Source organism: Theropithecus gelada, chromosome 4 (genome assembly GCF_003255815.1).
Source record: "Theropithecus gelada isolate Dixy chromosome 4, Tgel_1.0, whole genome shotgun sequence".
Lineage (NCBI taxonomy): Eukaryota > Metazoa > Chordata > Mammalia > Primates > Cercopithecidae > Theropithecus > Theropithecus gelada.
In genome coordinates this window covers 45,567,450-45,589,871 of record NC_037671.1, presented here as the reverse complement: position 1 = coordinate 45,589,871, position 22,422 = coordinate 45,567,450, and the positions used below count along the sequence as shown (strand labels likewise).

Genomic DNA, 22,422 nt, shown 5'->3' with positions numbered 1-22,422 from the left:
TCTCTACTAAAAATACAAAAATTAGATGGGCATGGTGATGCATGGCTGTAATCCCAGCTACTCAGGAGGCTGAGGCAGGAGAATCGCTTGAACCCGGGAGGCGGAGGCTGCAGTGAGCCAAGATCAAGCCATTGCGCTCCAGCCTGGGGGACAAAAGCAAAACTCCATCTCAGAACCAAAAAAAAAAAAAAAGAGTTGGGAGGAAGGTTGTTCCTGGGGGTGGCCACCCCGCTCTGTCTCCTCTGAACTGGGCTGGGGCTGCACCTGGCCCTTTCCATGCCAACCTTCACTTCCCTTTATCAGCTTAGGTCAGATGAGTCTGCTCTGAGCCTTCTCGGAGGATAGAAGAGTCCAGAGGTCTAAAGGAAACAGTAAAGATTAGGGGTGTGGGTGGATGTGGGGCCAAGGCAGTGGCAACTGATTGGCCCCCGGTGAAGCTGTCAGCCTGCTCCGAGACGTGTGTGAGAAAGAGGCCTTTATTCAATAAACAGAAAGAGGCACTGCAGATGCTGGGAATCCCCTCCCCATGACAAACAGGGGCAGCTCCTGCCCCCGCAGCCCCGTGACTCTGGGGCGGCTCTAGGTGTTTCCTGCATTTGCCCCCTCAGTCATAGGCCTCATCTTCATCCTCCTCCTCATCACCAAAGAAGAAAGTCTCTTGGTCCAGGTTCTCAGACTCATCGTAGGAGAAGCTGTCATTGTCCAGCTCCTCATCAAACTCATCCTGCTGCCACTCGGGCACATCATCCTCATCGTCTTCCTCCTCCTCTTCCGCCTCTGGCCCTGAGGAGGTCTGGGGCCTAGGGAAAGCCACCACACTCAGCCCGGAGGAGGCTGCCATGTCCCACTGCCTCCTCCATGGCTCTGCCCACCCCACTTACTGACTGCCGGGCACGTTGGGTCCTTTTGTCTCCCAGGCCTCTACTGATGGACTCTGAAGACCAACCCGGAAATCCTGGTGAGCAGACAGAAGGATTTGGGAAGTAGGAGGTAGAGGGCATGGGGCCTTTGGACCCAGCATTCCTGCCACTGATGCTCTGTGAGGGCCAAGCTCTTGCTAGGACTCCTCCCCTCCCAGCACAGCACTTCATGAACCACTGACTTTGTGAGTTCACTCACAGATGGTCTCCAGAGATACGGGGTACCAGGGTGAGGCACACCACCCTGTGCTTAAAGAGCTTACAGAATCTATGTATGTCTTTTCTGCCCACGTGACTTACTAGTCAGTAAGCAACCAGAGGACAGGATTCAGTTTAGACTCAGCATCAGTGCATTAGAGCTGGAGAGAGCCTGGGAGAGCCCTTGCTCCAGTGACCCCAATCCCCTGATGCCCACTCCTAGGATTTCAAATCCATATCTGGGAAGTATAGTCTGGAAAAGTTCCCCAAGTGATTCTGATAGGCACCTGACCAAATACCCTTGATGTGGGCTAGCCAACTCCTTTATTTTGTAGGAATCCCCAGGAGGTGAAGTGATAGGGTCCAGCAGCATCAGGCAGGTTGGCCTAGGAGCCAGGATGTGCACCCAGGTCTCCTAACATCCATTCACCCACTTTGCTGCCTTTCCTTCTGGACTCGCCCCAGGGCAGGGGCTGTGCTGGGACAGGAGGACCACAACTCCCGCAGAACGCAGGAGCAGAAGGGGTCTGGGCCAGGGAGTACCTGGGCGGAATGCTGCAGGATGGCAAGCAGCCTCTCCTGGATCCGTCGGAGCAGCTCCATGCCCGTGCTGAGGCAGTCAGCCCGCAGGAGTCGCAGGGAGGAGGCCAGGTCTCTGCACCGCAGCAGGGTCTCCTCTGCAGAGGGAGCAGACAGACAGGCTCCCTCCCTTCTCATTCTCATCCATTCTTTCCTCCAACAAACACCTATGGAACATCTACCAAGCGCCAGGTGCAGCTCTAGACATTCTCATGAAGCTCCCTAGGGGAGCAGGGTAGAGACCAGAAACCAAGAAACATCCGCAAACATCTGCGCCCTTGGGCACCTTACAATGGAGGCTTTCGACCTGAACTTTAACAGCCAGGCAGTGAGAAGGCCGTGAAGAATGAAGAGGAAGAGGAGAGAGGGAAGGTGGGGCTGCGGCTTGACCTGTTTGGGAGGGGCTGGGCTGTGCAGCAGAGGGGAGGAGGCAGGAGGAGGGCCTGGCTGGCAGGGGTGGCTCACCCAGGAGGATCTGCAGGGCATTGGTGTGCAACTCCAGGTTCTCCGTCTGCTGCTCCACCACGTCCATGTACTCTGCGTCCTGGCTGTAGAAGCTGTACACGCAGGCATAGGCCAGCACCTGCAAGGGCTCCCGTCAGCTCTCCCGCCTGCCCTCTCCTCATTCCCTTCATCCAGGCAAGTCCCATGAAAGCAGCCAAGCTCCCCAGACCCCTTTGGCACACCCCTCCCCTGCCCTCCTCCCCCACCCACTACCACCTTCCGAGCCTGCTCCAGTCCCTGGCAGGCATCATTGAGGAAGGTGAAGGATCTGGGCGGGGGCACTTCATGGATGGCAGACACCCGGTTCCGCAAGTTCACAGCAAATTCCTGCGTGGAGGAAGGTGTATCAGCACCAGCACAGGTGGCGCGGCACCACCTGCCTGGTCAGACCTTCAGCCCACCCGCCTCCACCCCGCCACCCCACCCTGCTTCTGCAGGCATCTACCCGCTGTTTCCTCCCGGCTCACCCGCGCCTGGTGATGGAAAGTGCACCTCTCGTTATAGTCCTGAAACCGCTTCTCCTGGCGAGCTGCCTTGCTTACCTAGCAAGGATATGTTGAGTGGGCTATTGGGTGTTTTGTTTGGACAGGAAGGAGTTAATAAGTGGAAAAGCCAACATTCATGGAGGCCTTTCTATACCTCCCCTAGTTATCTTCATTCAGTCCTTAAGACTGTGTGGGGTAGGTCATATTATTCACCCCTTCTGCAGAGGCTGTTGAGGTTTGGAGAAGCAAATGAACTTGCTCAAAGCCCCATGCTAAGCAGCACAGCCAGGCTCTGACTGCAGGGTCCCTGCTCTTTCCTGCTCTGCCCTGCTGCCTCCTGAGAGTGTCTGGCCCTCCCCAGCCTTTCTGTAGCCACCTCGGTATGAGAAGTCCTGTTCTGGAGCTGAAGTTCCCTATGAACAGACTTTCCAGCATCTGCAGGCCCAGGTGGCTGTCTTCCCTGCACTGAGCCTCTGTCCCAACAGCCAGAACGCTGCACTGTGCACGGAGCCTGGTCTGCCCAGGACCTGGTAACAGCACCCCTCCCCAACGGCTCTGGGTCTCTGCCCTCCCCCAGTGCCCAACGCCTTACCATGGCAGAGCAGTTGTAATAGTCTTTGTGATTTGGCTTCCAGGACTTGAGGCAGCGCCAGCAGAATCCATGGTTACATTTGGCACAGGTCATGCTATGGAGGAAGCTGGCTGGTCAGGGACTCCTGCCTCTGGGCAGGGGCGTGCCAGGAATGCCAAGGGCCCAGATGCACCGCTGCTGATGCTGTGGCCTCTGCTCCTGCCCTGATAAGTCTCCTTAGTCATACCCAGCCCTGCTGAATGCACCCCTGCTCAGTGTGGACTTACGAGTGGGAAAAGGAACGTTAAGATCCAGGAAGCCACTGTGGAGGCTGCCACATGAGGGGCGGCTGAGGAACCACCCTCTTTTGCTGAGCTTTACACTAAGCCCGTTCTTCCCTCCTTCTGCCAGGTTTCCTCCTTCCCCTTGCCCTCTGGCTCCCCACAGTACCCCCCTTCTTACTGCAGGCACCCCTCGTTCTTCTCGATGGGAGCCTGACAGCTGGGACAGCGCTTGGAGATGAGCTTGGCCAGGTGCTTGCTCTGTGCCTCCACGCTCATGCCGTCATAGTAGCCGCCATCATCAACCCACTGAGACATGTGGCCACAGCTAGCAGGGTAGTGTGCCTAGGGCAAGAGGGCGTGGTAGGGACACAGCTAAGTCCCGAGGACAGCACGGCTGGTGTGCACAGGAGAGGGGGGAGCAGGCACAGGTCACATTTGGAGGGCTCCAGGAAGAGGAACAGGGCTCAACTGGGAGGCAGAGGCTGAGGAAGGACAAGTCACAGTCTGTGTGTGTGGCAGGGAGGGGGTCTTAAGCAGGGAAGGAGTGTGAATCCTTGCTCAGGGTCAGGGCCAGTGTGGGACTCCCACCTCAGGGAAGCTACAGTTGAAGCAGGAGGCCCAGCCACACTTGGAGCAGGTGGTCCCACAGCCCAGGCCCTGGCGGCACAGGATGCGGTCGCAGCCCTGGGGGTTGGTGCACCAGGTCAGGTTGGAGCAGCTCTCCACATAGCCACGCAGGAGCGCCTTCTCATACTGTGGAGACACAGGTGCCACAAGGTGAGGGTATGGCTCTCCAGGATGCCACACCTCCAGGCCCCCAGACCCTGTAGCTCGGCCCACTCCCTGGGGCACACTCCTTTGGCTCTGCACTGGAGCCTCTCTCAGACGAGAGAGGATACCTTGGAGATGACCTCTGGCGAGGAGACGATGGCACGAATGAAGGCTCTGGTGGGCTGGGCGGGGCAGTCGGCAATGGGGCAGGTGCAATTCAAAACAAGGTTCTGCTCTATCCGAGTTGTCAGGTACTCATTCCAGCAAGACTGGGAGGGACAAAAGGAGGGGCTGCTCAGAGACAGTGTGGGAGCAGCACAGGGGGAGTGTCCTGGTAACTAAGGTAGCATCCCTCCTTCCCTTCCCCTCCACTACAACGTGGAAGCCCAGAGACAAGCCTGCCTCTACATCAAACAATGCTGACTCCTCTCTCTGGCTTCACTGAGACTGGCCCAAATTACAGTTGTCTTTGAGGATGGGGTAGGCTGTGTATTTGCCTAATCATAATTACTATTGGGATGGACAAGGAGAGAATGGGTAAAAATAATCAAGAAAAAGGAGAATGATTCAAATTCTAAGAAAGATATGCAGAAAGCAGGAAGGTCCGAGAGAAAGGAGGCCTGGGAAATGGGTCGCCTGGGTGGCTGACAACACAGCTCTGGTCTCTCCTCCCAACTCCAGTGGCTTATCTCCAATAACTGTCTGGATGCTCCTGTCTCCGACTCACGTCTCCAACAGACCCAGCCTCTTCTCTACAAAACTGACTTGCCCATTGCGTTTCCCCCAAACCCTGATCAACTTGCACCACCGTCCCCCTCGTCACCAGTGTCGGAACCTTCATATCGTTCTCTTGCTCCCATGTCACTCCCCCATCCTAAATCAGGCCATTATCCCCTCATCCCTAAACCACTGTGAGAGCCTGTTCTGATCCATGGTCTCCTCTCCCGGTCTCTCCCCACACCATCCATTTGGTCTATGCACGAGCAGCCGTCACAGCCGTCTGAGCCTCCTACAATACTCCATGAACGACCCCTGCCTCTCACACTGCCTATGGCCATGCTTTCCAAAATGATGGGTCTAAACCCTCAGGAGACCGTGTGTCTGTCATATCAAAGCTGCAGCATAAATGTGAAGCACCTAACTAGATCGTTTTTACTCAAAGTACCAGACCAAAGTAAACAAAACCCTTTCTGCATTGAAACAAACCCAGACAAGGCTGGGAAATTGAATGCAAATTCTTGCATTTTTGAGATAGAACAGGGAAAATTTTCTCTGAATTCAGATCCTACTCTTATAGGCACACTGGTGCCTCAGGATCCCCCTCTGACCTGGCATCTCAGTCTGGGGACCCCCAGCCGCTCTCATGACTATTGTCCAACCCAAGTGGTGGGGCTCACCCTGGGAGCTGTCCTGCTGCTTCTCTTGCATTGCTGCTGTGCCGCTCAGCTGTGACTAATGCTGCACGGGCTCCTCCTCAGCAGGGGCTTTTCAATCAGCCTGTTCATCTGCCTGGTTTTCAGGCCCCTTGTCTGTCTGTCTGTCTGTCTCTCTCTCTCTCTCTCTTTTTTTAGACAGGGTCTCGCTTTGTCACCCACACTGGAGGATAGTGGCACAATCATGGCTCACCGCAGCCTCAATCTCCTGGACTCAAGCAATCCTCCCACCTCAGCCTCCTGAGTAGGTAGGACTATAGGTGTGCACCACCATGCCTGGGTACATTTTTTTTCTATTTTTTGTATTGACAGGGTCTTGCTATGTTGTCTAGGCTGGTCTCAAACTCCTGCGACCCCCCATCTCTATATCTCTACAAGCTTGGTACCCTGGGTCTGCTTCTTTCTCCTTGGGTAAGGCCTGCCAGGCCTCTCCGCTTCATTCCAAATTCAAAAATCCACTGTCTACCTGCCAGTTCCACACAGGTGTCCAACAAGCAGCTCAAATTTCACAGGGCCACAACAGAGTAAAGATGACACATGCCATCCACCCAGATGCTCAGGTCAAAAGCACAGGAACCATCCTTGATTCCCCTCTCTGAAGCCCCTAAATCTAACCCCACCAAATCCCATCAGCTTCACTTCCAAATGTGTCCCAATCTGCCCTCTCTCATCGCCACTGCCCCTAGTCCAAACTACCACCATCTCTTGCCTCTAGTACGACAGTCACCAAATGGGCATCTCTGCTTCCACTCTTGCTCCATCCAAGCCTTTTCTCCATATAACAGCAGAAGCAATCTTTTAAAAACTGTAGGGCCAGGCGCAGTGGCTCAAGCCTGTAATCCCAGCACTTTGGGAGGCCGAGGCGGATAGATCACGAGGTCAGGAGATCGAGACCATCCTGGCTAACACTGTGAAACCCCGTCTCTACTAAAAATACAAAAAATTAGCTGGGTATGGTGGCAGGCACCTATAGTCCCAGCTACTCAGGAGGCTGAGGCAGAAGAATCGCTTGAACCTAGGAGGCGGAAGTTGCAGTGAGCTGAGATCGCGCCCCTGCACGCTAGCCTGGGTGACAGAGTGAGACTCCATCTCAAAAAATAATAATAAAATAAAAATAAATAAATAAATAAATAAAATATAAATATAAACCAGATCATATCACTATTCTGCTTAAACCCACCATGGCTTCTCATAAAATAAAATCCACTATCAGGCTGGGTGTGGTGGCTTATGCCTGTAATTCCAGCACTTTGGGAGATCAAGACGGGAGGATTGCTTGAGACTGCCAAAATTCAAATCCTGACCTTTGGCAAATTACTTCACCTCCAAGTGTCTCCCTCTGTCATGAAAAATGGCAGTAACAAAAATACCTACCTCATATAACTAGTATGAGAATTAAGTAAAATAATGCATGTAAACAGCACAATGCCTGGCTCAGAGTGAGCTCCCATCAATATTATTAGCTCTCTGGTCATTTCTTGCTGGGATTTTTTTCAATATCTCATTTAGCACCCAGTGCTACACACATAAGTCCATGAGAAATATTTGTTGAATGAAAAAATGGAAGTGTAAAGGAAATAATTAAGAACCTGGGGAAAAGGGAGCATAAGCAACTATGTGAGAGGAGGAGCCAGAAGCAGAGCCAAAGGGAAAGAGAAAAGGAGAATACACACACACACACAGGCATGCATGTGCACACAAGCATATGCAGACACGTCTATCACCCACTACTGGGGAAACGCTGTTGGGAGAAGCAGCTGGAATTCATGGCAACCAGGAGTGCCCCTCCTGCTAAGCTGATGTGTTTGGGCTTGGCACCAGTTCTAAAGAGCTGTGAGGCAGGGAATATCGGACTCAGTGCTCCAGGTTCTCTGTACCTCAGCCCCACTTTTTTTTACTTTTGAAGATGACTCACTCCCCATCTGCAAGCTTCTCTGTGTCCGCCGTACAGAAGCAAGCCTATACAGCAAGAAGACCCTACGGCAGGGTCTCACTCTGTCCTCCAGGCTGGAGTGCAGTGGTGAGATATCGGCTCACTGCAGCCTCCGCCTCCCAGGCTCAGGTGATCCTCCCACCTCAGCCTCCCGAGTAGCTGAGACTATAGGTGTGCACCACCATGCCCAGCTTATTTTTGTGTTTTTTGTAGAGACGAGGTCTTGCCGTGTTGCCCAGGCTGGTCTCGAACTCCTGAGCTCAAGCAATCTGCCCACATCGGCCTCCCAAAGTAAGGTGATTACAGGCGTGCACACTACCTCACCAGGCCCATTTTAAAAAAATTTTTGTATTAAGTGAAAGTGTATGATAAAAGTAGTGATAGTGCCCTGAGATGAGGGGACTTAAATGGTGATAAGGGCAACCACAAACTAGAGTTATCGCCAATCTACTAACACTTTTGCAAACACTTCACAAAGTGCCTTGACATCTATTTTACACATATATCTCTTATTCTAACTTGGCTGACAATGGGAATCCTGTGAGGATGCTTTAAAACTTCCTCCAGATTTCTCACCTCCAGAGATTCTGATTTAATTAGTCTGAGGTATTGTCTGGGCATTAAGACTTATAAAAGCTTCCAGTGATTATAATATGAAGCTGAGCTGGAGAACCATTGATACATATCGCTAGATCCTAACCACCACCCTTTAGAGTGTCAAGGCAGGTGGTACCATTTACAGATGATAAAACTAGTTTAAGAGGGACTAAGAGACTAAATCCGCTATTGCCCCAGTGATGAAAATGGCAGTGCTGGGCTAGAACCCAAGAATTCCCAAGGAATTTTGTTAGGGTAGGGCAGAAAGCCAGGGGCAGGAGCAATGCTGGCGGGGCCTCACCTTACAGCAATAGTGCATGCAGCAGAGAGAGGGCAAGTCGTCGTCACACCCCAGAGGGCTCACGCAGACAGGGCAGTGGTCAGGCCGTGCGGGTACAGCCTGGGCCTGGGGTACGCACAGCCCAGCTGCCAGCAGCAGTGGCTCAGGGTCCTCACTGTAGCTCTGCAGCAGCTGTTCGGCGCCCCAGTGGCAATGAGCCAAAAGGTGCTGAGCGACATCTGGCTCTAAGTTCAGAGTCTCCTGCACCTGACACACCGTCTGCTTCATCAACCCTTCCACTTCCTGAGGGCTCATGGTGCGGCCTGCAGGCAACTGTAGAGATGCCAGGGTAGCCACAGCTTCTGGGCTTGTGGGGAGGGAAGAAACAGAAGTCAGTATTCCTGCCCTGTTATCCAGCCTACTAACTGAACCCCACCTGGCCCCCAGCTCCCTACTTGAGCATACTTGCTCGCTTGCCTAACCAGCCTCAGCATAACCACCCAAACCAACCGTCAGAGTAGGTCCTCCACAGAAGCACTTGTAAATGTCAGGGTGGGGCTGGCTGTTGCAATGACTGGGGAAAAATAGGTATCTAGGGGTCAGGGTGCTAAAAGACCAATAGCTGATGGGACAGTCCCACTGTAGGTCTCACCCCAAATGGTGGCAGCACCTGTAGTGAGAACAGCAATCTCCATCCTTACTGCTCAAGTGTGGTCTGTGGACCAGCAGCACAGGCATCACAGAGAGCTCTGCTGTTAAATCTGCATTTTAACACTAGCTCCTTGTTGAGGTTTGAGAAAGATTACTCGAGATAATTCACTTTACACATGATGCAAACAGCATGATACAAAAAGCAGGGCCATAACAGCTTCTAAAGAACATTAAAAAGCTTTAGGGGTGCTGGCTGATTAGTGAAATCCTATGGCAAATTCCTCTGTAGAACAAACTTCCTGAAAGTTTGTATATTTAACTGAGTAGAGTATATAGTTAGCAATCAATACATATTTGCAGGCCCCAGTTGGAAAGGGGTGGTGGTGCTGGGAGGGTCAATAAAAACTATCAAAGTTAGGGAAATAATAGGGATAGGGAAAAGGGGATTAGACAAAGAAAGAAGGGAAGTGTTTTTCCACAAGGGATATTGGTTTTGGCATGACAACCTCTCCCACCTCACTGCAAGGGGTCAGGTGGGGTGGCTACCTAGGCTTGGAGGTTTTGCTCTGGCTGCCACAGAAAGGGACATCTGCCTGACCCCGGCAGGGCCCCATGGGCTCTGGAGCAGCATACATCAGGATCTGGGGCTGGTCATCACGCCGTTTCACGTAGCCCTGGCCTAAAAGGTGCAGGATGCAAGAGAGGACATCTGTACTGGTACAGGCCACGCCCCCAGCAACAGTGTGGCCCAGGGTTCCAGGAGGATTTGGACCCTTCTGCCAGGCCTCCAGCACCTGGATAGGAGGAAAGAAACAATAAGGCCACTTTTACCTAGGAAGTAGGCTGCTGGGCTCAATGCCCAGCTCTGCCACTTATTCCCCTGCCTCTTTTTTTTTTAAGAGACAGTCTTGCTCTGTCACCCAGGCCAGGGTGCAGTGGCATGATCATAGCTCACTGCACCCTCAAACTCTGGACTCAAGTGATCCTCCCACATGAGCCACGGTGTCTGGCGGCTCTGCCACTTACTAGCTGTGTGATTGTAGATTAGTTACTAAGTTTCTCTCTCTCTCTCTTTTTTTTCCAACACAGTCTCGTTCTGTTGCCCAGGCTGGAGTGCAGTGGCACCATCTCTCACTGCAACCTCTGCCTCCTGGATTCTCCTGCCTCAGCCTCCCAAGTAGCTGGGACTACAGGTGTGCACCACCACACCCAGCTAATTTTTGTACTTTTAGTAGAGATGGGGTTTCACCATGTTGGCCAGACTGGTCACGAATTCCTGACCTCAAGTGATCCACCCACCTCAGCCTCCCAAAGTGCTAGGATTACAGGCGTGAGCCACAGCGCCTGGCCACTACTAAGTTTCTCATACTTCACTGTTCTTATCTGTCAAATGAAATAAAATAACATTTATAGGATTGTTGTGAGGATTAAATGATGACTTTTTTTCTTTTTGAGACAGAGTCTTGCTCTGTTGCCCAGGCTGGAGTACAGTGGCACAATCTTGGCTCACCTCCACCTCCACCTCCTGGGTTCAAGCGATTCTCATGCCTTGGCCTCCCAAGTAGCTGGGATTACAGGCATGTGCCACCATGCCCAGCTAATTTTTATATTTTTGGTAGACACAGGGTTTCGTCTTGTTGGCCAAGCTGGTCTCAAACTCCTGGCCTCAAGTGATCCGCCCACCTTGGCCTCCCAAAGTGCTGGGATTACAGATATGAGCCACTGTGCCCGGCTGGATTAAATGACTTAATCATGCAAACTCTTAGAATAGGGCCTGGCACATGGTAAACACTCATGCCTTATCTTTATCTCCTATCTGTTCTGTCAGGCACAGAAAACCCAGATGGAAATGTCACCCTACAGAAGTCTTATATTGAAAGAGTTCACTGTGTTCATCCCCAATCCCAAGCATGATTCCCTCCCTCCCCCAACTTCATGGTCCCCTCTCTGCCTACCAGACAAACCAGCTGATCAATGTGGAGGCCCTTTTCCCCATGGGCTTTGAGAATACGAACAAGAAGACAGCTCAAGAGATTCCTCTTCTGTTCCAGGGTTCGGCCCTCATCCTTCTCTACGTTCAGGTATGCCTGGGGAGGTATCAGCCACAGGGCCTCCCCACTGCGCTGGCGCCCAGGCTCATGAAGCCGCAGCACACCTGGAACCCACTCCCAGTCAGGTACCGGAGGAGGCAGAGGGACAGATGAATGGGGACTAAGATGACCCCATTCTCACCCCTACTACAGTCCCTCCATCCTGAGGGCGACCCCCTGACCAGCAGCAGAGGCTCAGCCCGGTCCCCAGTGACCTACCCCTGTGTGGAAAGTCCTGGCCCTCATGCAGGGTCAAAGGGCCATTCCCCGAGGTGAGGGGCACGAGTGCCTGGAGCAGCAGCTCTGGGGAGAGGGCAGAATCCTTCAGCAAGGTCTCTACTGACACCTCCTGATGAGGAGAAATGCCCAGTCAGTAGTCAAAGGAAAGAAAAGAAGAGGGGAGGAAGGATGAAAGGAGGAACAGGGTTTAGGAGGAGAAGAGCGACAGACAAGGTGGCAGAGAAGACAGAGAGAGGCTAAGGGCTGAAGCACCTCTGTATGATTGAAATTCAGCAGCAGCCACATCTGCACGGTGGACACATGCAGTGTCTGGTTCCCAAACTGCAGCTCAGCCCGGCCCAGCCACGTCCACTGCAGTCGCCGATGTGGTCCCATGTCCAGGACTGGATGGTTCTGACCTAGGCAAGTGTCAAGGAGAAGGGTGGAGACACGGAATGGGCGAAACGAGGGGTTTAGGGGTTGAGGTGTCAAGCTTTGCTCCTGCTAGTCCCTGCGGGGAGGAGGGTCCCAGCATTTTCAGACAGATACCTTGTCAAGCTTCCAGATCTCAGCCTTCTCTGCGCTTGCCTCCCTGGTGAGCCACAGGTAACTAGGAGCCCATCTCTAGACCCAGAGCCTAGCCCTGAGCCAGGCAGGTTCCATGCAAAAACACCAGAGAGAAAGCACTTGCATTTTGCCCTCAAGGAGCTCACAGTTTTAAAGACCCACTAAGCTGGATCTCTTCCTCCTCCTGTTTCACAGCTCAGGCAGGGTGAGCTTGAGACATCTGTTCATACTGGAAAGCAAGGAAGCTGTCAAAGGGGGAGTATTAAAGGGACCAACAGCCTACCTGAGAGATGCTCTCTGACCAAAGACAGGACAATTAGAGCATCAAAAAAAAAAAAAAAAAATCTGCAATGTGTGATGGAACCACATAAAATATTTTAAAATCTATGAGTTCATAATGATATATTTTTAAAAGACCCCATTGGTTATATTTAAAACATACTAGAGAACCAACACATTATTTTTAAAACTAGTTAAAAATAATTGGAAGAGGAAACCATCAAGCCTTTCCTGAATAAACCGGACTTCAGGGTAAATAAACAGTTGGTGAAAGGAAGTTTCTCTTGAAAGCATTCCAGCTAATACATGAAGAAGGAATGACAGAACTAGATATAACTATTTCATAACCCCTAATGAAATGATAGACCTAAGCAATGGTAGAAACGCCTGCCTGGTGAAAAGCTGATGGAAAATTACATGTAATGTATAGACATGACTGACACACTGAAATCCGTTGATTCTTCTCAACATCACAAAGGGAGACAGGCTGAACCTGCCTCCTGGTGGAAGGACACATACCACCACTGAAGCGTTCTTGCCCGAGAAATCAAACCCAAATCTGGATAAGCCTCTACACCTACAAATCAGTTTTCAGGAAATAAAGGAGACAGAGAAATATGCTTGAAGACACCATGTGAATGCAATCAGGAAAATCCAGCCTGTGAATGAATAACCCACTTTCCTCCAGAAATAACTGCAAGGAGGATAAAACGGGAGATGGAAACCTATAGAGTAAGGGAGATGTAAGATAATGCAACCAAATGCAATGCATGGACCTTGTTTGGATCCTCACTAAACAAAATAACTAACAAAAAACTCCAAGGCAATCAGGGAAATATGAGCAATGACTGTATACTTGATACAAATTGCAAATTTCTAAATATTTGATAATTGTAGTATCCTTTTCTTAAAAAAAAAAAAAAAGAAAGAGCACTTATCTTTTAAATTTTGGGGGGGAATAGATGGGAGTACAGATTGAAGCAAGATTGGCCATGAGCTGATATATGTTGGAGTTTAGTCTGTCTACATTTGTATATGCTTGAAATTTATAATACAAAGACTTTTTAAATGAGGGTGAAAATAACCCTTCTCAGACAAATAAAAAAACTGGTAGGGTTTTCCACCAAACTCCTCAATGAAGACACCTTTTTTTTTTTTGAGACGGAGTTTTACTCTGTCCCCCAGACTGGAGTGCAGTGACATGATCTCGGCTCACTGCAACCTCCGCCTCCCAGGTTCAAGCAATTCTCCTGCCTCAGTCTCCCGAGTGGCTGGGATTACAGGCGTGTACCACCATGCCTGGCTAATTTTTGTATTTTGAGTAGAGACAGGGTTTTGCCATCTTGGCCAGGCTGGTCTCAAACTCCTGACCTCAGGTGATCTGCCTGCCTCAGCCTCCCAAAGTGCTGGGATTACAGGCATCAGCCACCATGGCCGGCCTGAAGGCACTTCTAGCAGATGTATTTTAAAAAGAAGAAGGATCAAGAGGCAAAGGAAATGGTGGCTAAAGCAATTGGCATGGTGGCAAATGTAAATATCCCTGAATAAATCATAATAATGACAATGTTGGAGGTTAAAAAAAGATAATTCTAAAATATGGAACAACAGTAATAAGTAATATGGGAATTAGAGCTGGAGTTAAGATTTTCTAAGATCCTTTTATTGTTCAGAAAGGTAGGAAGTGATATTAGCTAATCAAGGATACAGGTTAAAAATACAAGGGTATTCAATTATAAAAATAGAATGCCTAAGTTCTAAAACTGATATAGACAAAAAATAAATTTTTTAAAAACGATCAATCAATCCAAAAGAAGAAAAAAGACAGCACAAAAACCCAGGGTAGAATCATATGTACATAGGTGCTCAATTTATTCTTCTTTAAATACAAGAAGAGTAAACAAAAACACAAAATAAGAAGTTAGAAACAGCCAATTAATTAATGAATAATAAATGAATTCATTATGAGTTTATTATTTATGAATTTATTACGAATTTGTTACTCATAATGGGCTAAAATTGACATCTTAAAAAGAGATTGTCAGGTTGAACAAAAAACAAATTCTAGGTTTTTATAAGACATGTGCCTAAAACACTAAGGGTATGGCAAAGTTAAAAGCAAAACAATCCCAGGGGAAATTCTAACAAAAGTAGAATACTGGCATGATTTTAAAGTATCTTCCCTGACAGACCGCTCATTAATTATAGCAAGGAGAAAAAATATTAACTATATGAGTGGAGAAAGCAAACAACCTCTTGGCCAGGTTGACAAAATTAACCTCATAAAGAAGGGGCAGATGAAAACTGTGTGCTTCAGGGTGTAAAGCCTTGAGAAGTACATGCCTGCCACATACTTAATATTTTGCCTGGGAATGCATAACCTGAATCTAATCATGAAGAAATATACCAACTTAAAATGAGGAACCATTTTTAAAAAGTAGGCCAGGAATGTGGCTCACGCCTGTAGTCCCAGACTTTGGGAGCCCAAGGTGGGCAGTTTACAAGGTCAGGAGTTCGAGACTGGACTGGCCAATATGGTGAAACTCCATCTCTACCAAAAATACAAAAATTATCCGGGTGTGGTGGTGGGCACCTATAATCCCAGCTACTCAGAAGGCTGAGGCAGGAGAATTGCTTGAGCCCGGGAGGCAGAGGTTGCAGTGAGCTGAGATTGCACCATTGTACTCCAGCCTGGGCAACAGAGCAAGACTCCATCTCAAAATAAATAAATAAATAAATAAATAAATAAATAAATAAATAAATAAATAAAAAATATAAAAGGGGTCGGACGCGGTGGCTCATGCCTGTAATCCCAGCACTTTGGGAGGCCAAGGCAGGCAGACCATGAGGTCAGGAGTTCGAGAACAACCTGGCCAATATGGTGAAACCTTGTCTCTACTAAAAGTACAAAAAAATTAGCCATGCGTGGTGGCGTGCGCCTGTGGTCCCAGTTGCTCTGGAGGCTGAGGCAGAAGAACCACTTGAACCCAGGAGGCAGAGGTCGCAGTAAGCTGGGATCGTGCCACTGCACTCCAATCTGGGCGACAGAGCAAGGCTCTGTCTCAAAACAAACAAACAAACAAAAAAGTAAAAGGACCGTATTCTCCAGAAATGTCAGTGTCATAAAAGGCAAAGGATGGCGGATGGGGAACTATTCCAGACTAAAGGAGACTAAAGAGACATGCCAACTAAATGTTACAGCTGATACTAGACTGATCCCTTCCCGGACAAAAAAATGAAGTCATAGAAGACATGATGGGTCAGTTGAAACAATTAGAATGGCCAGGCGCGGTGGCTCACGCCTGTAATCCCAGCACTTTGGGAGGCTGAGGCGGGCAGATCACGAGGTCAGGAGATCGAGACCATCCTAACATGGTGAAAACCCCATCTCTACCAAAAATACAAAAACAAAATTAGCTGGGCGTGGTGGGGGGCACCTGTAGTCCCAGCTGCTCGGGAGGCTGAGGTGGGAGAATGGCGTGAACCTGGGAGGTGGAGCTTGCAGTGAGCCGAGATCACGCCACTGCACTCCAGCCTGGGCTACAGAGTGATACTCTGTCTCCAAAAAAGAAAAGAAAAGAAAAGAAAAATTAGAATATGGAGGCTGGGCGCGGTGGCTCATGTCTGTAATCCCAGCACTTTGGGAGGCTGAGGCAGGAGTTTGAGGCCAGCCTGGCCAACATGGTGAAACTCCGTCTCTACTAAAAGCACAAAAATTAGCCAGGCGTGGTGGTGGGTGCCTGTAATCCCCGCTACTCAGGAGCCTCAGGCAGCAGAATCACTTGAACTTGGGAGGCGAAGGTTGCAGTGAGCTGAGATAGCACTACTGCACTCCAGCCTGGGGGACAGAGTGAGACTCCGTCTCAAAAAAAAAAAAAAAATAGAATATGGAAAATAGATCACAATACTTATACCAGAGTTAAATTTTTGAAATTGATAAATGAACTGTGGTTATATAAGAGAAGACCTTTATTCTTAGGAAATATGTACTAAAGTACTTAGGGGCAAAGGGCCAGCATATACGCAATTTATTCTCAAAGGTTCAGAAAAATAAAAGTCTCTCTATACATACATATATACACACATATACACAAACAAAGGGCAAATGGTAAAAGCAAACGTTAACAAAATGTTAACAAAAGGTAAACTTGGATAAAGAGTATGTAGGTATTCTTTGTATTATTCTTTTTTTTTTTTTTTTTTTGAGACGGAGTCTCGCTGTGTCGCCCAGGCTGGAGTGCAGTGGCCGCATCTCAGCTCACTGCAAGCTCCGCCTCCCGGGTTCACGCCATTCTCCTGCCTCAGCCTCCCAAGTAGCTGGGACTACAGGCGCCCACCACCTCGCCCGGCTAGTTTTTTTTTTTGTATTTTTTAGTAGAGACGGGGTTTCACCGTGTTAGCCAGGCTGGTCTCAAACTCCTGACCTGGTGATCCACCCGTCTCGGCCTCCCAAAGTGCTGGGATTACAGGCTTGAGCCACCGCGCCCGGCCTCTTTGTATTATTCTTGTAATTTTTCTGTAAATTTGAAATTATTTCCAAAGAAATTTTTTTAAGTAAAGGAATAAGCCAGGTGCGGTATACACAGAAATATACACGAAGAAAAAAAATCTGAACCTGATGAAACCTCTAGATCTAACTTTCATTATTAAAAAGTTTAAGGAAGCCAGGTACGGTGGCTCACACCTGTAATCCCAGCACTTTGGGAGGCTGAGGCGGGAGGATCGCTTGAGTCCAGGAGTTCGAGATCAGCCTGGCCAACATGGCAAAACTGTGTTTCTACAAAAAATACAAAAATTAGCTGGGAGTAGTGGTGCACAGCTATAGTCCCAGCTACTTGGGAGACTGAGATGGGAGAATCACTTGAGCCTGGGAGGCGGAGGTTGCAGTGAGCCACCCGAGATCGTCACACTGCACTCCAGCCTGGGTGACAGAGTGACACCCCCTCTCAAAAAATACAAGTAAAAGGACAAATTGCATACTTTGAATGGTTAAAATGGCAAATATTATGCTAGTTATATTTTACCACAATTTAAAAAAAAGGTATGCCAAAGATTAAGAACTTCTCTCCATGCAAAAACAAAGAGCTAAAAATAGAAAAAGATAAACTGGAAAGACAACCAAAGAAAGTTGGTATACTATTAATACCAGAAAAAAACAGACTTCTAGACAAAAAGCTTTATTAGAAAGAAAGTCACTTCATAATAATGTTTCATTGACTCTGGAATTTCTAAACCTGCATGGTCCATCATAGTAGCCATCAGCCACATGTAACTATTTAAATTTAAACTGATGATGACTGAGCGCGGTGGCTCACGCCTGTAATCCCAGCAATTTGGGAGGCCAAGGCAGCTGGATCACCTGAGGCCAGGAGTTCGAGACTAGTCTGGCCAACATGGTGAAAGCTCGTCTCTACTAAAAATACAAAAATTAGCTGGGCATAGTGGTGCACACCTGTAATCCCAGCTAATCAGGAGGCTGAGTGAGGTAGGAGAATCGCTTGAATCCAGGGGGCGGAGGTTGCAGTGAGCCAAGATCAAGCCATTGTATTCCAGCCTGGGTGAGAGAGCGAGACTCTCTCTGTCTCAAAAAAATTAAAATAAAATAAAATAATAAACTGATTACAATTAAATGAAATTATTTAGTTCATCGGTTATATTAGCCACATTCCAAGTACTTAATTTCCATCAATGACTATCATACTGAATAGTGCAGAAAATAATTTTTCCATCATTGTAGAAAGTTCTACTGGATGGCACTGTTAAACTATTTTAACCTTCTAACAAAATAGCCAAAAAATATATATACAGTAAAACCAGTATGATTAGCAATTTTGAAAAATTCACCATCATAGTGGTAATTTTAGCACACCTCTCTCAGTAGTAGATCAAGTAGACAAAAACTACTAACTTTACAGAAGATGTAAACAAAACAATTAACAAGGTCAATTTGGTGAAATATGTAGAATCCAGTTAAGAATACACATTCTTCTTAATCACACATGAAACAGGTAAAATATGACCATCTACTAGGCCATAAAGAAGTCTCAATAAACTGCAAAGATTCAGAATCATAGAAACCATGCTCTTTGGCCACAGGGGAATGAGGGTAGAAATATAAAACAAAAAAATAACTGAAGAAAAACTTGTTTGGAAATTAAAAATATATTCTTCTGAAAAACAAAATAAAGAAAAAAATAATAGAAATTTAAAAATTCTTAGAACTAAACAATAATAAAAAATAATACATAATAAAAACTTATGGAACATCCCAAATGTCCATCAACAGCAGAAAGGGTAAATACATCCATACAATGGAATATGACTCAGCAAAAGATATGAATAAACGAATGATACCCCTGACAACTTGGATCACTCCCACGGACAGTATGTTTCGTGAAAGACATCAGACACAGCAGAATACTGTATGATTCCATTTACATGATGTTCAAATACAGGCACAAATCTATGGTGATAAAGGTTAAAAATAATGATTTCTCCTGGAAGAAGACATTGACCGGAAAGGGGGCATGAAGGAGAGAGCCTTCCACAGTGCTGGAAATGTTCTGTATCTTGATGGGGGTGTGAAGGAGGTAGATACATGGGTGTATATTAATATAATAATTTATGAAGCCTTATAATTAAGAATTGTGCACTTTACTGAATACTAGTTATATCCCAATCTGAAAAATCTTTTTGGCCAGGCACAGTGGCTCACCGAGGTGGGTAGATCACCTGAGGTCAGGAGTTCGAGAGCAGCCTGGCTAACATGGTGAAACCCCGTCTCTACTAAAAATACACAAATAGCCGGGTGTGGTGGTACACGCCTGTAGTCCCAGCTACTCGGGAGGTTGAGACAGGAGAATCACCTGAACCCAGGAGGCAGAGGCTGCAGTGAGCCAAGATCACACCACTGCACTCCAGTCTGGATGACAGAGTGAGACTTCATCTCAGAAAAAAAAAAAGAAAAATCTTTTAAAACTTTATAGGATGCCACTAAAGCAGTATTGAGGGGAAATGAAGTCTTAAAAACTTTTATTTGGAAAAAAGTCTGAAAAGACTAAAAATCAATGTTAGAAAAAGAAAACAGAACAAATTCATAGAAAGTCAAAGGAACTGATGAGAGCAGAAATTAATGAAACTACAACCCATGCTTTCTCATCCCTCCGCAGGAGCTGATATTTTTCTTCATATCTATATCCTGTCCAAAGGTCCTCTCCTCTTCCTTTCTTGCCACCCCCAGTCTCACCCCGATCTCCAATTTCCTCTCCCTAGTTCCTCACTCTGGCTGTAGAAACTGGAGAAACGGTCAAGGGCATCACAGAATTCTGTGGGAAGGCACTTTCTGGGATGGTACAGGTAGCAGAGTGGGGAGACCGGCCAGCAGCGTGGTGACAGGACCAGTATAGAAATGGCTGGACTTGGATCTTCAATAAATAATTCTTTCTCAGCTTCCTCTTCCTCCTCTTCCTCCTGAAGGACATAAGGATTTCAAGGGCCCTTGGGCTCCCTTCTTTGGTCTAGTCTTCTCTCACTCTCCTATTCTCCCTGCTCTTACCTCCTCTTCCTCTAGTCTCTTTTCCTCCTCGTCTTCCTGCTCCAAGAACAACTTGTCAAGCCGCTGGAGCTGGAAGAGGTGGAACTGGCGCTGTAGCTCCTCAGAGGTACTCAGGCTCTGCAGCATCAGCTGGGGGAGGCGGTTGGGAAAACAGAGGCCAATCTCCTCCAGCACGGCCCCCTCCAGCCAGCTCGAGCCAAAGCTCAGGAGACGGTCCGCCATATAATGCCTGCAGCACACACAGCCCGGGCCAAGCCTCAGTGTGGGTGGCAGCATGGCCCAGCCTCCCCCTCGAGAATGTAGGTCCCTCGGTCCCTCTGCCTGAGTCACACACCCTACCTCACCTCTTCTCTCCCACTCCCTTTCCACCAATGCATGACCACCTCCACTTTTTTCTTTTTTTTTTTTTGAGACAAAGTCTCGCTCTTGTCACCCAGGCTGAAATGCAATGACGCAGTCTTGGCTCACTGCAACCTCCACCTCCCGGGTTCAAGCAATTCACCTGCCTTACCCTCCCGAGTAGCTGGGATTACAGGTGCCCGCCACCACGCCACCACTCCTGGCTAATTTTTGTACTTTTAGGAGAGACAGGGTTTCACTATGTTGGTCAGGCTGATCTTGAACTCCTGACCTCAGGTGATGTGCCCACCTCGGCCTCCCAGAGTGCTGGGATTACACGCGTGAGCCACCGCGCCTGGCCAGCCATCTACATCTTTCTCTCTGCACAGCCTCTTTTCTCATCTCCCCTATAAGACTCAATCTGTCCACTCTCCAGATCTAGGCCTCCCATCCCCTACCCCTCCAGACCTGCACTCACTGATAGAAGTGCTCAAAAGTTGTGGCCAGTTCCAGACCAGAAAGGACCATAATGGGTTCCAGGTGCCGCTGAAGCTGCCCCAGCATTTCCACTCCAGGGGCTCCACCAATCAGGCCACCCTGGATCTGCTGGTCAATGTACCTGGCAAACTGCTCACTCATCTGGGGGCAGTGGAAAGGGCATGGGCAAACCATGAATGAGGGAGTGGAGGAGACTGGGGAGCGAAAGGAGGTGAAAGGGCAGAGCAGAAAGAGATGAACTTGGGACATGACCTTATAGCCCTGTGGGGAGCTGGTGGGACTCACGTGAGCAGCAGTGAGGAAGGACTGCTGCAGCAAGGCGCCAGAGAAGCCACTGCGCAGAGCCAGCGTGAAGGCTGCCCGAGGCCCAAACAGCTCGGAGCCTGCTCTCTGCAAGTGCTCATAGAGTTTACAGTAACGAGGCACAAAGTCTGGGGCCCCCCAAGCTGCAGCCAGGAATCTGCCGACCTGAGGAGAAAGGCAAGAAATGACATAAAAGGAGCAGCCCCTCCCCTCCGCAGACTTCTGCTTGCTTCTGCCCACCTGCTCCTGCACCACGCTCAGCCAGCATTGGGTTATGTTCCTCAGGCTGCTACTTGGAAGCGCTGGCAAAGGCGCCAGGCTCCGGTCCCGACCCTTACTGTTCTTGCTGACTGTAGAGACAGAGGGAGAAGGAAGAGGTTTCATCTCAGCCTCTAGGTGAGTACATCGGTCTTGGGTAGTGATCTCCTGGAAAGGCCAGGAAGTCTCAGGGGCCTGGAAAGGCTGGTAGCAAAGCAGCAAGAGTAAGATCCAGGGAGAAGGGAGCCAGATACACCACTGCCCGCAGTCTAAGCTCTATTGGCCACGGTTGGGACTTACAGGGCCGAGTGGATGGCTCAGGAGAAGGCCCAGGAGGAGGCTCCACATGCACCAGCAAGTGGCAAAGGCGACGAACTCGAGAGGCAAAGGACGCTGCTCGACTCAGGGGGTTCTGAGAGCTCTCTCTCTGTTCTAAGTACTGATCCAGCAGCCATCCCAGGGCACTCACACCTTCCGCATCTGAAAGAAGACAGGTCAGGAACAGGTCTCCATGGGAGATGGGAGAACAGACAGCCCAGGGCAGAGGAGGGAGAAAGATCAATTGTACAAAAAGGCTTGAGGGGTAGTGGGGCCCTAGTCCTCCCCTCACCAAGGTTTGCTTCAGCTGGAGTCAGGGGAGATGGTAACAGGGCGGGGATGGGGTAGTGGGGAAGATTCAAATACCAGAGTCTCAGGGAGCAGTGCCTGGGGCAGGAAGGAGAGAGGAACATTGAGGTGACAGGCCTTCAGGGACAAAGACAGGAACCAAAAGAACCAAGAGCATTAACTCAGGTGATCCCTGGGAATAAGGACAAGGAACTGGTTAGCGGGGCCAGGTGTCAGCATGGTTACCGGGAGAGGTGATGTTCTGCACCAGGGGGCTGACCAGGGCCTCCCAGCAGGTCTTGCCCAGTGCTTGGGCGGCCTCATCATCAGGGAGGAAACGGTCGGCAAAATTCTGCTCGTGGCGCAAAACCCTGTTCAGTCTGGGAACAAACAGTGCACAGTGGAGGATTAAAGGCACTGATTTCCCAGAGGCCTCCATTCAAGTGCAGATCAGCTCCCAATCACCCCTGTTAGGTCCCTGACCCAACTTGTCCCAATCAACACA

The 22,422-nt window shown here is 49.0% G+C and overlaps 1 protein-coding gene across 2 annotated transcripts in view; it reads right to left on the bottom strand.

Moving 5' to 3' along the window:
- Nucleotides 1-457: 457 nt before the first annotated feature.
- Nucleotides 458-22,422, bottom strand: part of CUL9 (cullin 9) — a 44,621-nt gene continuing 22,656 nt past the window's right edge. For both annotated transcript variants that reach the window (XM_025382115.1, XM_025382113.1), the window contains 22 exons: nt 22,164-22,297; nt 21,612-21,791; nt 21,294-21,403; nt 21,036-21,218; nt 20,731-20,891; nt 19,914-20,142; nt 19,639-19,828; nt 11,789-11,934; nt 11,516-11,645; nt 11,162-11,361; nt 9,753-10,000; nt 8,577-8,922; nt 4,441-4,581; nt 4,130-4,294; nt 3,720-3,883; nt 3,279-3,372; nt 2,669-2,743; nt 2,418-2,528; nt 2,163-2,280; nt 1,662-1,795; nt 882-955; nt 458-800 (listed from right to left, as the gene is read on the bottom strand). In XM_025382115.1, the coding sequence (XP_025237900.1) occupies nt 605-800; nt 882-955; nt 1,662-1,795; nt 2,163-2,280; nt 2,418-2,528; nt 2,669-2,743; nt 3,279-3,372; nt 3,720-3,883; nt 4,130-4,294; nt 4,441-4,581; nt 8,577-8,922; nt 9,753-10,000; nt 11,162-11,361; nt 11,516-11,645; nt 11,789-11,934; nt 19,639-19,828; nt 19,914-20,142; nt 20,731-20,891; nt 21,036-21,218; nt 21,294-21,403; nt 21,612-21,791; nt 22,164-22,297 (3,529 nt within the window). In that variant the 3' untranslated portion in view covers nt 458-604. The remainder of the gene's footprint in view (nt 801-881; nt 956-1,661; nt 1,796-2,162; nt 2,281-2,417; nt 2,529-2,668; nt 2,744-3,278; nt 3,373-3,719; nt 3,884-4,129; nt 4,295-4,440; nt 4,582-8,576; nt 8,923-9,752; nt 10,001-11,161; nt 11,362-11,515; nt 11,646-11,788; nt 11,935-19,638; nt 19,829-19,913; nt 20,143-20,730; nt 20,892-21,035; nt 21,219-21,293; nt 21,404-21,611; nt 21,792-22,163; nt 22,298-22,422) is intronic.